The 17219-nt window shown below is 32.7% G+C and overlaps 1 protein-coding gene across 12 annotated transcripts in view; it reads left to right on the top strand.

The window, feature by feature from the left end:
* The window catches only part of EML5 (EMAP like 5), a 211038-nt gene that overhangs the window by 46798 nt on the left and 147021 nt on the right, over positions 1-17219 (top strand). For 10 of the 12 annotated variants that reach the window (XR_011970740.1, XM_072625213.1, XM_072625209.1 and 7 more), the window contains 5 exons: positions 976-1113; positions 5761-6017; positions 7255-7467; positions 12609-12776; positions 13388-13494. Coding sequence is in view for 11 of the 12 variants with exons in the window: in XM_072625213.1 (XP_072481314.1) it covers positions 976-1113; positions 5761-6017; positions 7255-7467; positions 12609-12776; positions 13388-13494 (883 nt within the window). In the remaining variant the exon portion in view is untranslated. Of the gene's footprint in view, positions 1-975; positions 1114-3648; positions 4915-5760; positions 6018-7254; positions 7468-12608; positions 12777-13387; positions 13495-17219 lie in introns of those variants that run through there. The other 2 variants (XM_072625219.1, XM_072625218.1) reach the window with 2 other exon arrangements.

Genomic DNA, 17219 nt, shown 5'->3' with positions numbered 1-17219 from the left:
TAAACAAGTGTTCTTTTGACTAATTGTATCATTTCTTAGGGCTTTTTCCTTGGTCATCTTTGAAAGAGATAACTTTTCTTAACTATTTTGATCAACTGTTTAGGAGAAACTGATATACACTAAACTGTTCTCAAAGTCCTTTAGATTTGAAATGGAAGGATTCTAAGGCCCTATTTTTTTCTACAAATTTTTTTTTGAAAGGAAAAAAAGGGACTATCAAAGAGAAGCTGTTGACCACCTCTTTCAAGAATAACAAAACACAAATCCCTTTCTTTCCCTCATTCAAGATCATCCTCAAAACCCACTTCATGTATGAAGTCATTTAGGTGAATGGGATGAAGACTAAATAAATCTTCACTTCCCTCAAGCCTCTATCACTTGCCTTTTACCGTGATAGTTGACTTCACATCTATCAAAGTTAAGATAAAAATCGAGAAGAAAAATAAATCATTAAAAATTAAGTAGTTCTACATGTTTAATCCTTGTGTGTTACACAATTGTGTATGGTGTTAAAACATTAGATATTATTGTACAGTAGTGCTGTGATGCCTTAGAATATTAAGCCAAATAAATATTAAATATTAAATTGTGAATATATAGTGCACAAAAAGTTTTGGTCATGCATTAGTTTTAAGTCACACTTTCATGAGGTAGCACTATCATTTGTGTGATCCTTAAATATAAAAATTATAGTTAAAATAGAAAATTTCAATTTATTAATTTAAAATAAATACTTATGGCCAAGGCAGTGTGGCAATGTGGTACTATAGAAGAACTGATTTCCTAGGTAGCAGTTGTTTTAAGAATATTACCAATTCCATTAAAAAGGATTCCATTGATGATAGTATGACTCTTTGCAAAATGTTATATTAATTTCTTTATTTAAAATGAAATCAAATTATTATATTGATCCTTTATTGAAGATTTAACACCTTTTTGATGTTTGTATTTTAGTTAATTGAATGTTTGTTGCAGGATATGGAGCCTAATAGATCATGCATTAATAGCAAGATGTAACATGGAGGAACCAATTCGTTGTGCAGCTGTCAGCAGAGATGGAATCCATCTTGCCCTTGGAATGAAGGATGGTTCTTTAACTGTACTTCGAGTAAGGTATGTCAGTAAGGTAGAAAAATATGTAAAATTCCTAACAATCTAAAATTAGGTATTAACTTCATTGAGTGTGAAAAATAGTTAGCATTTAAATAATTTATAAACTTAAACTGAATTTTCTTCTGTTTTTGTGTTTATAATAATAAAGTAAAATTGCTGCTGATATTTGTACTGATTATAGTACATATGTACACATACATATAGTATATATTATAGGTAGTACATATGTAGATTATATCTAACTTCTGATAATTGTACTGATTTTCACTCGGTCTGATTCTCTACCCTGGAAGAGAAAAACAAATTTTTCTGTCATAAACTTAGGAAGAGACATTTTGGCATTCCTGTATGACTTTAGGCTCTAGGGAAAAGTATTTTCTTCTATCTACTATATTCGAATACTTAGACAATCTTGAAGAACTTGCTCAGTTCACTTTGTATTAGTTGTTGATGTTCAGTCATTTCAGTCATGTCCAACTCTTCATGACTCATTTGGGATTTCCGTGGCAAAGATAACGTAGAATGGTTTGCCATTTCCATTTTTGGCTCATTTTACATATGAGGAAACTGATGCAAACAAGGTTAGGTGACTTGCCCAGGGTCACAATCTAGTAAGTGTCAGATTTGAACTCAGATCTTCCTCACTCCAGGCCTATCACTATCCATCACACTACCTAGCTGCTGCCTTGTGTTAGTGTCTTATAGTTAATTTTTGCCATTGGTACAAAATTCAGGTATGCTAAGGTGTTTTCTTTAGACTTATAGTTTTCTCCCACATTTACTTATCTTATAGATGGCATAGATATTAAAACAATGTTTTCTCCAGCCAGTTTCAGTTCTTTTCTGTAAATGTAAGTTTATTTTGGGGAGCTTTATTCCTAGGTTAAATTTCCCTTCCCTGTCATACTAAGAGTTTCTTAAAATAAAATGTCAGATGAATATTTGTAGAACTTATCATTAAGACTTACTTTGTGTACCATTATAATCTTAGCAGTTGTTTTTTGCAGTTGAACCTTTGACTGGGTTCTCTAATAATAATAACCACCTGAAATTGAATAGCTGTATAGTTTCTTCTCAGAGAGCAATTTCTATTATGTAATAATGTAGAACTATCTGAAAATATGTTTATGTTTTATATTATAATTATGCTTTGGCATAATTACCTGTACTTTTTTTAACCTACCCAGTGATATTTTAATGTTTCTTTTAGGTCACATATATAAAAGAATATTGCAGATACTCAGGAGGTGGTTATAACTACAAATATTTTATTTAGCTTGTTAAATTTGTATGTTCTTTGACCAGATAGTCCCACTTCTACCCAAATAAGCTCATATTTGTATAGTGTCAAACACATACATTGTTTGTTGTTACTCCTATCATCTCACTGAGAACTTAACCACAACTACTTGTTGGGCTCCATATGACTAAGAGTAAAAATAATAGAGTATAAGGTGCTAAAGAACAGATTTGGAAAGAATGGTCATAATATGCCTGCATAGAATTAAGCACATCCAATCATGGGACTTGATATAGTGGATCAGACTGTGATACTTCAGTATTGTACCTAACAGTGGCACATATTAAGGTCAATTTTGAAAGTCTAGGGATGTGCCTTAGAAAAGCTAATGTAGGATAAAGGAAAGAGCAGAAGACTAGGAGTTAGGAAGTCTGTGTTCAAGTCCCAGGCCTGCTATTTATTTGCTTTATATCTTTGGGAATGTTACTTAATTTTTCTAAGCCTCAGTTTACTATGTGTAAAGTGGGGAAGCTAGATGACTCAGTTTTGAATAGAATGCTGGGCCTGGAGTCAGGAAGACTTGAGTTCAAATATGGCCTCAGACACTTAGTAACTATATGACCTTGGGTAAGTCACTTAACCTCTGTTTGCCTTAATCCACTGGAGCAGGAAATGGCAAACCACTTAAGTCTCTTTGCCAAGAAAACCTCATGGACAGTATGATCCATAGGGAATAATTACCTATACTAGCAATCTCAGACAGTTACTGTGATCAAATGAGAAAACAGATATGAAGTGCTTTGTAACAGCTATTAAAATATAAGTTGATTTATCTGTCTTTTTAAAAAAACTTTTTATATTATTCTGCTTTTTGCTTATGATGAGTACCATAAATTGGCTACATATAAGAAGTAGTGTTTCCCTTTATTTATCCTGTCTTAACCCATAAATCTTTAACCAAGTGAGAGAGAGAATATACCCACACTATCTGATGTTTATTGATTCTAAAAATAAATTGCATGGTGAAAGAAAATCCAACCTTGAGGCCTCTGCTCTAGTAAATGTTTTCTACACATATTTGTCATTTATCAAAATTCTCCAAGGTAAATGATCCAAAGACATGTTTGTTTAGTGATCTACTGAGTTTTGACATTAAATAAGGTTTAAAATAGTGAGATGTATATTTACCTAAGATGTTTGCCATTGTCATGAAAAAGGTCCTGTTGCAAAATCTACATGAAAGAAGCAAGTGCTACTGTAAATACTGAGACTTTCCAAATGCTGTTTTTCACAGATGACATTGTTCTAATTGCGTCAGGTCCGGGACACTAGAATACTTCAGTCAAATTTAGTGCATTGTGGAAGAGATTGGTGTAAAACCATCTTCACTTTAAAAAAGTGAATAATAAACTACAACATGCAGCCAGAACGGATAGTAAATAAATACAGAAGGTGAAGTAGACATCATAGAGCATACGGAACAGTGTGAGCCGAAGGTATAGATATTGGGGGCGTGGCAAGTAGAACAGACTGATTAGAATACAGAATGTGTATATGAAAGAGTATAGTGTGAAATAAAGTTTGAATGATAGGTTGGAGCTAAATTGTGGAACGTCTTAAATGTCAAGTCAAGGCATTTATTGAAGCACCTTGATTGAAAGTGCTCTAGAGTCAGGCTCATTCTTATTTTCTTCAAGTATAAGATAATGCTTTATATATTTTCTTTTTGTTGTCTTTTAAATTAATTAATATTGACCGTTTTGTTGACCTTTTGGGCTGTAGTAACTCTTTAGACAGATTTCTCCAGGGAATAGTAAGCCCTGGCTCCTAGATATCGTTTCCGAGTAATAATTACCGGTTTAGAATCCATCTGTATTTTGTATTTGTCTCCCCCCTCTTTCAAAGTACCATAGTAAGGCTCATCTACTTTTTATATTATTCAAGTAGCTTTGTGAAATTTACTTGTCCTTTATTTCCATAATCCTATTAACATATTTTTTGCAGCCTAAAAGAGTTTAATATGTAATCCTGACAGGTTGAGAATGCATTTTTATCTTCTAGACAATTTATAAATCCTTTAAACAAGATTAGCTCATATCCTTTGTTTCCTCCTTAAGCAAGTTTTCTATCTTCAATTCTCTTCCTCCATTCCAAGGTGATTTAATTTCTTTTTAAAAGATCCTTTTGATGTGAAACTTTGTTATACTGTTTCTAAAAGCCTAAATAAAATGTCTAGTTTTTGACCATGTACTTATTTGTTCTTCTTAAGAATTATAGGTGATGCATTTCCCTTTATAAAAACAATTCAGTCTTTTCACTCATGTATTTTATTTGAAGTGTTCAGTGATGCTACTCTTTATTTTATATTCTACCAGCTGTTCTTGTATGAAAAGAATACTCACTGGTCTGTAGTACTGAGAGAGAGGACAGAGTCAGAGTAAGAGGAATTTAGCACAGATGGAGCATAAAGAGTAAATAGCACTAAAGAAGGCTGAAGTGTCAGTGAGACAGGTCCAAAATCAGGCATGTGCAAGTGTCCCCCTCCCAAGTGGGCTTATCAGGTATTCTTTACATTAATATAGTTTTAAAAATCTATTTCCATAGCTGTTAATATTTTTGTGAGTTTAAGTACAGTCATAAGGTATATAAAACGTTACTTTTTGTCATCAGGATAGCACACAATTGTGGGTAGAAAATAAGGGTGATAATATAAAGGATAGAGTGGGTGTAACTACTTGAGGACTTGTATATTTGAGGTGAAGTGAGCTATAAATAAATACAAAAGAATTCCATACTTTATAAAGGAAACCAGGGAAAGCTATATCACGACATAATATATGCACATATCTATACATATATGCATATGTATACATGTATATGTATGCATAAATACACACATGTTGCCATTGGTGAAACAATATATGCCCCTTTTAAATGTTGCTATCAATTTGTTTTTCATCTTTGTCTTGATACCATGGAGAATTATGCATATGATTTTTAATTTTAGTATTTTAAATTCACAGTATTTGTAGTAAGAATCATAATGTTTATGTGATACAAAAGTATTTCATATGTTTTAATTTATTAAAATTTTATTATTTTATTCCTTCTCTGTGTTTACTAAGTCCACGCTTGGTTTGACACTACAGTATGTTTACTAAGTATACCTATTTTTTAAACTGTAAAATAAACACTGAATTGTATATATTGTTCTTGTCTTCTATATTAAATGAAATGACTGTTTCTGAATTAACTGATTCACATGTCATTTTTAGTTAATTCTCTTGTTTCCCATTTTCACTGTAGACTTCTAGTCATATTTCATTAAACACAAATTTCAAAACTGAATTAACACTAGAATGACTTGCTCTTTGATTTGTCTAGCAAATTTTCTTTCTCCCTCACAGAGATATGACAGAAGTTGTTCATATTAAAGATAGAAAGGAAGCTATTCATGAATTAAAATATTCACCAGATGGAACTTTCCTTGCTGTTGGATCAAACGACAGTTCAGTTGATATTTATGGAGTTGTCCAGCGGTACAAAAAAGTTGGAGAATGTGTTGGATCCCTTAGTTTCATCACTCATTTGGACTGGTCTTCAGACAGTAGATATTTACAGACCAATGATGGAAGTGGAAAAAGACTGTTTTATAGGATGCCAAGTAAGGTTTTTCTAAAATAGTATATATACATATACTACATATATCATGAGTTTTATAGAGTGTCCACAAAAATTTTTAAGTTTGTTCTTAGAAGGATAATCTAACCGATATTTAATTTGTTAAGTGTGTTTAATAAAACCACAGTGCCTTTGGGGTCTGTTCTGTAGGATAAAATTAGAAGTAAGGACAGTTGTAAAACTGAAAGATACCTTTAAAATAATTTAGTTCAACTCCCTCATTTCACAGTTGAAGGTGCATTATAATGGAATTGTTTTAGGTAATTAAGTAATAAATAAATCTTTGGATAAGACCCAAGATAAACTCACTTCATAATTAATTCAACTGTACGATGAATGTTACAGCAGAATTCCACTGTATTTTGGATAGGATTGCAAAATGCCTTTCTTTTATTTATCTGACATTAATTAACCAATAGAAAATTTATCTAAGATGAAAATTTGAGTCCTAGTAGAATAGAGTCAGTTTGATAAACTTCATAAAGGGTAATTTGAAAGTAAGCATAACTTATAGTGCAAATATAACTAAATTTGAATAGCATGAACAAGTTTTTTTTACTAAAGTTAAATAGAAATGAAATAACCGTCATTATCAAAAGTCTTTGTAATTGATTAGCTTAATGTAATACTTAAAAAACTAGTCCCTGTTTTTATAAGATAATGAACTTAATATTTAATATTTTTGTACCATTTTTTCCACTGGCAGCCTAAATACAATGAAAATCTGAATTCCAGTTATTGTTCGGAGTCCATAAAAAACCTCTTGCCTTAATGGTTGATCTTAACATCCTCTGTTTTCATTTGTTGGCTTTTTATTTTGGTGTCTTTCCTTCAATCCTGTTTTTTTTTTTTAAAGCCCACATTCTGAGTTCCCTTATTTGGCTCCTGAGTTGCCATTGACTTGGCCCTTCCTCTTCCTCATGACTTATGCCAATATAGTGTTTTATGTACTCCAATTCTGATGGGCTTCAGTTTTGTTTTCCACAGTAACCTTGACTACAGTATGCATATTTGAGCTTTTACAGGTAACAATTGGGAATTGTTCTGTTATATTCTTTTAGTTATTTCGTTCTTCCTTCTTCCAGAATGCACAATCACATTCTTACATGTTTCATTCTAACTGGGGTGGGAAGATTCATAGAGCTTAAGGTTATATGCTAGACAGGGCAAAGGCAATTAAAGTGAATTTTTAAAATGAAAAAAATTTGATTTGATTTTAGGTGGAAAAGAAGTGACAAATAAAGAAGAAATGAAAGGTGTTCAATGGGCTTCGTGGACTTGTGTTTCAGGCCTTGAGGTTAATGGAATTTGGCCCAAGTATTCTGATATCAATGATATAAATTCTGTAGATGGAAATTTTATTGGCCAAGTTTTAGTTACTGCTGATGACTATGGAATTATAAAACTATTCCGATATCCTTGTTTAAGAAAAGGTATCTATTATCAAATATCCTGTGTGTTATTGTTATATACTATTAAATTCTTTCAGGAAAATTCAACTTCGTGTAAATATAGGGGTTTACAGTCTTTTTTGAAAATGTTCTTGGATTACCTTTTTTAAGTAAGAAAAGTGAAAATTCTAATTGAGTAAGATTAGAATGTTAAAACTTGAGTTGTTTTAATTTAATATAGGAAAACCGTTTTTCATACATTGGACTCTAGGAATTTTGTATCCTGAAAATTTCGTTAGAATAGAACTATGGAATATATCCTTACCCATATATTTTTAGTGATAGGAAATCACTCTTCTTTTCTAGTATTGATGTCTGACCTTGAAAAATATGTAATCCCAAGTGGGTCTATATTGATAAATTACTGTTTTTTTCTTGTGAGTTTGTACATTCATTCATCTTGCATTAATTTAACAGATAGTTGTCAAGTTGTTATTATACACAAGATACATATGAAAATCAGGATGACAGCAAAAAGATGGTTGAATTTGAGCTAGAATCCTAACTTTGCCACTTTAGGGAGTGTTCTAAGTAATATTTTTATTTGTTAAATAGTTCTTATAAGCATCACATTAGATTTATTAAAATACTTTTTACAGCACATTAAAGTGATTTTATTTTATATATCCTTAAATGGAGGTAAGGAATGCAACTGCTTTCCTTCCTCAGATACATCAGCTTTTAACTACTATGCTATGCTATGCTATTCTATGTGATACTGTATTATGTTATACTATGCTATACTATGTATAATTTTAAAACCCATTATCTCCTAATTTCATCTTGTACTCTTTAGTGGAGCAGAGGAAATAATCATTTGCTATTTTTTTATTTTAAAATATATGCCCCTATAGCAGTAAACTGAGTTATCATTTGAACATGAAGATAGGTCTTAAGAAAATTGAACTCAGAATTAAAGGAAATTAATTATCCCAAAATAAATTGAAGTTCTCAAACACGTATTTGCCTCCCACTATGTAAAGTTTTCTGCACTAAAGTTTTTCCCCAGTTCCTCATCTTTGTGTTGGGATAACCCTGAGTTTTTGAAGATGTTGCCAGTAGAATTCAAAGTCTGACAGGTGCTACCATCCTTGAAAGGCTTTGGAATCGGGCAACTTTTTCAATTTAATGTCTCTGAAATTAGGCTTACTTCAAGAGAGCGTAATCACCCTGTTTCCCATAATGTGATAAAATTTTCATCTACAGCTACTTATAAGGATCATCTGCTAAGTAAGGTTCCAGTTTGTGTCAGTAAAGGGAGTGTTCACACTGATTAAATCAAAGATTCTGGAAGTATTTAGGTAAAATACAGGTCAACTTTGCAGGGAGTAGAAGATATAAGGATGAATGAGACTCAGACCTGATCCTTTAAAATCTGATGGGTTAAATTTAAAGTCTTCATTTAATAGCTACAGCAAAGTAGAATGGAAAAAATGGGAGGTTTCAAAAGCAAATTGACATTAGATCTGTTCCTTGAAGGACAGATAAAATTTCAGCAGACAGAATTCAACAAAGCAAATTCAAGAAACATTTAACTAAGCATCTTTTTTTCTATGAGAACTATGCTAAATGTTGGGAGAGATAAGTTTAGATGAGCCATTTTCTTGGACTTGCTAGCGCTTTTTGTCTCTTAGGTGTTTGAGATACAGATGGCTACATTGAATAGGTACATTAGGGAGCTGAAAAACAAAGTACTATGAGGTGGAAGATGAAGGTCATTTCACAAAGAGGAAAACATGGAAGAGTTCATGGAGGAGGTGATATTTGAATTGCGTTTTAAAGGATAGATAGAAATTTGGCAGACACAGAATGGGGAATACCTTTCCTGGCAGAGAGTATAATGTGATCAAAGAGATGGAGACAAGCAAATTTAAGGTGTTTTCAGGGTATAGAAGATAGACTGGTTTGTCAGAAGCATACCTCATGGAAAAGAGTATCAATATGAAATAAATCTGAAAATATTGATTAGCTTCAGGTCATAAGGCCCAGGAATGCTAAGTAGAGGAGTTTGAACTTTACTTGCTAGGTGATGAGGCAGTCTCTGAAGATGTTTAAGCAAACTAGTGACTTGATTAGAATATTGCATAAGGAAAGCAAAGGTACAGTAGTGTGAAGGATGAGTTGGAGGTAGAGTGGAGGCAGAAATCCTTTTTGGGACTATTAAAATAGCTTATATGGGTGGTAATGAATGTTTGTATTAGGGTAGTGGCAGTGGGAATAGAGTGGAGAAGTAGGAATGCTTAGAGGTACTGTAGAAAGTACTTGATCACTGAGTGGGTATAAAAGGTGGTAAGTGTCAATGAAAAAAACTTAAGTTTTGACTGGATGTTCAGAATTGCCACTTAGAAACATAGTGAAGTGTGGAGGGGTAGTATTCAGAGGAAAGATAAAGGGGTTTGGTAGGCAGAATGGATCCATGCATAGCAACAGAATAAGCTTCAGAAAGGCTTATGTTAGTGAAGACAGTACTGAATTTGGAATCAGGAAGGCCTAATTTTGAGTCCTGCTTTATGTACTGACTATCCTGCCTGGAAACAGTTCATTTAACCTTGCTGAGATTACCTCAGTTTCTTCAAACAGTAAAATGAAGATAATACTGGAAATACCTGGCTTATAGTGTTGTGCTAAGGCTCAAATGCGAGAATAGACATAAAATTGCTTTGCAAGCCTTGAAGTAATGTATAAATGAAGTTTATTATTATGACCAGAAACTCCTTGGAAAAGAATGACTTTGTATGCCCTTTTTGTTCCATTTTAATAAAAATTTATTTTCAGAGGTAGAATATTTGATTTGAGACATTTATATTTTTAGTTATACATTTTCTGAGTGATAAATATTATGGTTAGATATAGCTAAGAGGATAAGTGGATTGAAGAGCATTGACAAAGAGATAAGGTAAAACCATTGCAAGTTTAGCAATTAGCTAAATTATTTTAAGACCCAAAATTTATTTAACCTATTTGTAGAAATATTGTACTATCACATTTATGTTGACAGGTGATTTTAATTAGTCATGATAATCTAAAATTCCATATTTGAGAAAACTTAGCATTTTAGGGGAAAGGTTTTTTTTTTCCCCTTCCAATACATCATATTCACTTGATTAGATTAAAAAACTATAAAAATGAATGGGTATTGTACCTTATTCTAAAAGTCAGCAGTGTTAGATAAACAAAGGAAATAAATTCTATACTTAAATTCTATGTGATTAATTTAACTAAATTTGCATTAGGAATAATATTTATATTTTGCTTTTTCAAATAATTGCATAATTATGTGTAATATGTATGTGCAATACAATAAAATTTAAATGTGCGATACAAGAAAATGTAAATGAACTGGAAAACCAGGTAACTAAGCATTTATCCAGATTTTTTATGTTAAATTTTTATGATAACACAGATAACAGAAATAATATCAGGGAATTGGTTGTCTGAAAAACAGATAAATTTCTAATATTTATCCTGAGTAGATGTAAATTCAGCTTAATGTCCCATACGTACACTTTTGATACTATATGACTGTAATTAATCAGAATGTGGATACTAAGGTAAGGTCATGAATCAACAAAGAATACTAAATAAATACTAAATACTAAAAAATAGAATATTATATACTAGAAAATTTACAGTTATAGTTTAAAGAAAAAAATTCTGTTTAATTTTTATCCGCCACATTTTAAATAAAATAGCCCCTCTACTACACCTCCCATCCCTGTTTTTGGTTGACATTTAGCTATACATTTTAGGAGGAGATTTATATTAACCCCGTTATTATGGGGTTAATATAAATGCATTTTAAAAATTAGAAGAAAGGATAATAACGATAACTGTTTTATAGTTCTTTATAATTTTCAAAGCAAGTATATATGTATATGTATTACTTCATTTGATATTCATAACACTTCCTGTAAGGTAAATAAAGTATTATTATTTCTATTTTATGGATTAGAACATTGTTCATGAATTGCTTCATATGCATCGTCTCCCTTATTAGATTATCAGTTACTTATGTATATTGTTTAGTTTTTGCAAAATGTCTATGAGGAATAGCTTGATGTAGCAAAAAGAGCAACCTACTTGGAGTTGAAGGATGATTTGATTTTAGTTCTATTACATACTGTCTTAGTCATTTAGACTAAGTTTCCTTAGAGCAGCAGTTCTTAAACTTTTTGATACCAGAATCTTTTTATACTCTTAAAAATTACTGAGGAATTCCAGTTTATGTGGCTTTTATCCATAAATATTTGCCATATTAGGAATGAAAACATCTTAGTATTATTATGAAAGTAGGTTTGACCTCATGAACCTTCTGAAAGAGTCTTGGGAACTGCCAAGGGTCCCTGAACTTTACTTAAGAGCTCTTTCTTAAAATCTGGGACCATGTGTTAATTTTTTATCCTCATAGATTCTGAATGAATGAATGAAAAACATTTAAGTGCTTACTATGTGATAAGAACTGAGGATACAAATACAAAAGCAAGACAGTCCTTGCCCTCCAGGAACTTACATTCTAACAGATAAATACAACACATAAGGAAGCTAGATTTGGAGGGGGTGGGATATGGATTGAGGGACACTCAGGCCTGGTTTGGAGATGGCAGGAAGATGGCCATGGTGGCCTGGTTCTGAGCATGTCTTAGGGGTAAAAACTCCATTGGGCCAGAGTGCAGGTGGCATGACTTAGGGACGGCTGGAAAGTAGTGTGGCCTGGTTTTGTGCTTGATACCCACGGTACAAGGGGCAAGAGTCGAGTGTTACTAAGAGTAAGAGAAAGGCCAGAGTGCCCCGAGCATAGCTTGGATGGAGTATGATGTTCAGTACGTAGTAGGTACTCAATAAACATTTGTTGATGAATCAGTAATCCAGATTTTAAAATGACTTTCTATGGCTCTTAAAAAGTGACAATTCAATCTATAAATCAGTGGGGTAGAGCTTCACAACTTTTTTATTTATTATGTAACATCTTGTTTAGTCAATTGAGTCACTAGTTAAAGATAAACATTATTAATGGGAGAAGTGAAAGAGGGTCAGTGATAAATGGATATAACATCTGTTTTAAAACTGGTGTTTATGTAATTGTATAGGAAAATACTGTGTTTAAGCACATATTTTTGTTTTAGGAGCCAAGTTTAAAAAATATATTGGTCATTCAGCTCATATAACCAATGTTAGATGGTCACATGATTATCAATGGGTTATTTCTATTGGTGGAGCAGATCACTCTGTCTTTCAGTGGAAGTTTATTCCTGAGAGAAAACTAAAGGATTCCCTTCATATAGCACCACAAGGTTAGTCATTTATTTTTTAAAGTTTTATATATAAATACACACGTTTAATTTCAAAATGGTATAAATAATTGTTCAATAATTCCAAAATAAAAGGTTTTTAATATTTGAAGTAATTTAATATCATAACTTAAGTAATGTCAGTTATTATTTGGATTTATTATTAACAAGCACAGAGTTAGAGAAATTATAGAGCAATAAAAGGAAGGTTATTTTAGGGATATTTAATCTACCGAACCATGGGGAAGTAATTTTTTGTGCTAGTGTTCAAAAATATAATTTATTCTAGGGGTATCTAAATATTTTATTATTTCTTTGATGAAGGAATATTCTTTAAAATCAGTTCATCCACATTCCTATTTCTTACTTTCATGATAGGGAAAACTAGTGAAGGAATTTAAGAGCTATTGACTTTACAATGAATGGAGAGGAAGATTATATTATAATTTACTGGCATCTTATGTTTGTATGATTTGAATAGGTAATTTTATTTGATTGTATTATACCTTATATCTGCATGTTACTTGATACTAGTTAGCTATTTTCCATTATTCTATGTTATTTCATTAAGATTGGCCTTTTTAAAATACAAAAGTGCCTTTTAAAAATTACAGAAACTCTAGCTGATTCTAATAGTGATGAGTCAGATTCAGACGAGTCTGATGTCCCAGAACTAGACTCAGAAATTGAACAAGAGACTCAGATCACGTATCGTCGACAGGTAATTCTCTCTCTTCATTTATGTACATTTTAACTTGTAAAACGTAGTTCCCAGTTCTTTTTATTAGCTTTCTTCATGTTGTTCCTTTTATTTTTCTTGTCTGTTATCCTTTCATTATAAGATATACTCTTTGACATTTATTAGTACTATAACGTAATAATTTATTTAAATATCATGATATGCCACATATTAATATTGTGATATATTATAAATATCTTTCATTAAAGTTCTACTCTGATGCTTCATTATAACACGGTAGGTTTTTAATGGCTATGCCAGCGTAACAAATTCTATTTGGATTCTAATATTTAAAGAAAGCTTCATCCAATACAATAAACATTCATTAAGTGCCTGTGATGTGCTGAGCACTGGGGATATGATTAATAAAAAGAAAGACAATCCCAGACCTCAGGGAGCTTATAGTCTAAAGGGAGACATAATATACAAAAGAAATCAGGAAAGCAGAGCTGTGGTGGAGGAGACAGGAACAGGACACTAGGATTGTCTTGTTCTGTGGAGCTGAAACCAGGCAAGACAGAAGATGCAAAATAGAGTCATCTGAGAATCCAATTTCTACTCCCTATAAAAGAAGCATTGGGAAAGTTTGGTACTCCATCATCCAGCCCTGCAGAGGAAAGAGGAGGCTGAGAGGTGGAGTCAATCAAGGCTTGAGTTAGTAGCCTAGTGGTGAGTTCACAAATGATAAGGTTATCCTAGAAGGGCCATCCTGTTCTGTGGAGCTGAAACCAGGCTAGTTTTGTATATAGTCCTGGCAACAAGTGGCATTGACTCTAAGTATAGAGAGGTTCATCACTAGTAGTATGGCTGTTAGGGAACGAAATCTTTGGCCCTTATAACTCATGAAATAAAGTAGAACTAAAAGTCAAGAGTGTATCCATGTTTCACTTAGACAGTAGTGACTGGCAGAAAGGGGTAGAAGGTGTGAAAAAGCACAGTATTAAAATCATCCATAAATATTAATTTGACCTTTGATTCTTTAAACGTGAGATCTTTGTTCTACAACAAATGAGTTGACATACTTTTGGAGGAGTTGAATCATACTGGCCTTCTTGCTGTAAATGAAACCAAAAGATAGAAGTTTAAGTTAAATGGAACAATGGTCCTCAGTGTGATGCCATCCTTAGCAGTGCTTCATGGAAGCTGGAAGTGAGCAACTCATCCACCTTGCTCGTCTTTCCTATTGCTACCCAGTACACAACTTCATGGAAATGAACACAGTGTTTCTAAGCCACAGAAAATCATCTTCAGTTGTGAACTAAAGGTAACAAAAATTATCAAGATAGATAATGAGGAAAATAAGTACCAGTTGTTAGAGAGGTAACCATGTATTTCAGGGCTGGTATACAGGACAAAATGCATGTTGTTTAAGTAGAGGCATTGAACTTTGGAAGTGGTTCAGTTGAAGCAACACTAGGATCTTTGAAAATGTCTAAACAGTTGACAGTTTTTCTTGACTTTGAGATTATACCAGTAGTTTAATAGTAATAGCTAGCATTTACATAGAATTTCAGGGTTTGAAAAGTGCTGTTATTATCCTCATTTACACATGAGGAAACCAAGACAGAAGTTAAGTGATGTGCCCAGGGTCTCATAGATAGGAAGTTTCTGAGATAGAATTTGAGCTCAGGTTTTCAAACATTCCCTATCCTCTGTGCCTAGCTCCCTAGTTTTGTGGTTGAAATGTGGGTCAGGGCCTTTACATATTAAGGCAAACTCTAGTAGCATCAGAGGAAAATGCAGGGTCAGACAAAAAAGATGAAGATAGTGTGATATTCTTAAATATATTTGGCAAGTGATCTGTTCCTTGAGTTAATAGCAAAGTTTTCACAGATAAAAATAAAACTATCTGAGGAAGGAGGAATATGATTCCCTTTAATGAAGAAATCCATTGGTGATACAAACTGAGGCCTGGAAAAGACTTTAATTTTAAAAGGCCATCATCATTCACTGCATACAGGGCAGTATGTCTTGACTTTTGTCTTGTCACTTTGCATAGCTGAGCCTCACTAAATCTAATTCACACACAAGTCAAGACATCACCGTCATGATGTCTTTAGACAACAACTCCAGCAAAAATTCACAAAACTCAAATGAGAATGTAAAAAGATTGAAGGCCGTCCACACCAAAATGAACAAGAACAAGACTTTCAAAGACTCAGTTCTCTAAAGGATATTAAAGCAAAAATGCAGGCAGTCCCAGAAAAGTTGTCCCCAAAGTAAAACAAAGAAATCAAATTCATTGGCTCTCTAAAAAATTACTTCAGTATGTCTGATCAGGCTGATCAAAATACCTGGCTGTAAAAGACATCTTTATTTAAGAAAATAGCATGAATGATTGTTAAAGATTTTCTTGTCTTATTTTTGTAGTAAGAAATATTACAGATATCTGGCAATCCTTTTTATAATGCAGAGTGAAAACTTTCTCTACCACATTCTATAAATGTCAGCTAGATTATATTGCCAAGAATGTAATGTCAAAAATGCTTTTTAGTTTTCAAAGAAGGAACTCTACCCTTGGCTTCATTTAAGTATGTATGGAATGCTTTGATAAAGGCTATAGTAGTAGTGATGATGATCAGACAAATGGAGATGGTGGGGAAACAAAATATACATGTGAGATAAATGCAGTATTTTAATTAAAAAGTAAATGGTTAAGATGGATCACAGTTTTACTTTTAAGAAGTATTTCAAGTTGTTGGTGGAATTATTTTCTTTGTTCATTGAAAGATAGTAAGGAGCATCATTTTTCAGGAGACTTGGGCATCTTGCTTTGCAATGTTCTTGAAGAACATCATCAAAAAGACCATCCTGAAGAAATTTAATCATATAGATCAGTATACAGGAAGCTGCATGGTACAGTGGAGTGAACATTGGCTTTGGAATCAGAGGACATATGCTGGTAGTTGACCTCTGATGCTTATTCCCTTAGTGACCTTAGGCAAGTAAGCTTCCTTGGTTTTCTTCACTTGTCTGTAAGATAAGTAAAAAAAAGACTTGTACTACATAGCCCTCCAAGATCTCTTCTTTCTCTAGATCTGTGATCTTGTAGGTGCAGTAGATAGAGTACTTTCCTGTACTTGGAAAGTGATTTGGAATCAGGAAGACCTGAGTTCATCATTTCTAGCCTCAGACGCTTAGTAGTTGTGTGACCCTGGGCAAATCACTTAAGCTGTCTTTCAAGCCTCAGTTTCCTCATCTGTAAAATGAGTATAATGGCATAAAATCTTACAGGGTTGTTGAGGATTGGATTGAATGTAATATGTAAGCAATTTGAAAAGTTTATAGAGCTAAATAAATACTAGCTATCATTATCATCATTACAACCTGTTGCAGAGAATGGGAAGGTAAAGAAATTATATACAGAGCTAGTTAAGACCCTCCAAATTAAATCAGCATATAATCTGATACACAGTAAATAGAGCAAAGGATGGTGAAAAAGTATGTTGGAAAGTATGATTAAAGACTGAAAAATAAGAGACTAAAGACTTACATACTACACAGAAACCTTGAGGCCATTATATCATGAATTATATGTTTAGGAACTAAGTTGGCAGGCATTGGATGTAGAATGCATTGAATATCTCCACAATCACTGAAATTAACTATGTTTTTATTAATAGTTAGGAAACTACTGGTTAATGATAGGAGATTGTGAGAATTAGCCTACTTCTAAGCCCTAGCTGACAGAAGTAATGTCATGTTTG

The sequence above is a fragment of the Notamacropus eugenii genome, chromosome 7, assembly GCF_028372415.1.
Source record: "Notamacropus eugenii isolate mMacEug1 chromosome 7, mMacEug1.pri_v2, whole genome shotgun sequence".
In the NCBI taxonomy this organism is placed as follows: Eukaryota; Metazoa; Chordata; class Mammalia; order Diprotodontia; family Macropodidae; genus Notamacropus; species Notamacropus eugenii.
The sequence above is the reverse complement of the archived record's forward strand: the minus strand, read 5'-3'. Positions and strand labels throughout refer to the sequence as shown.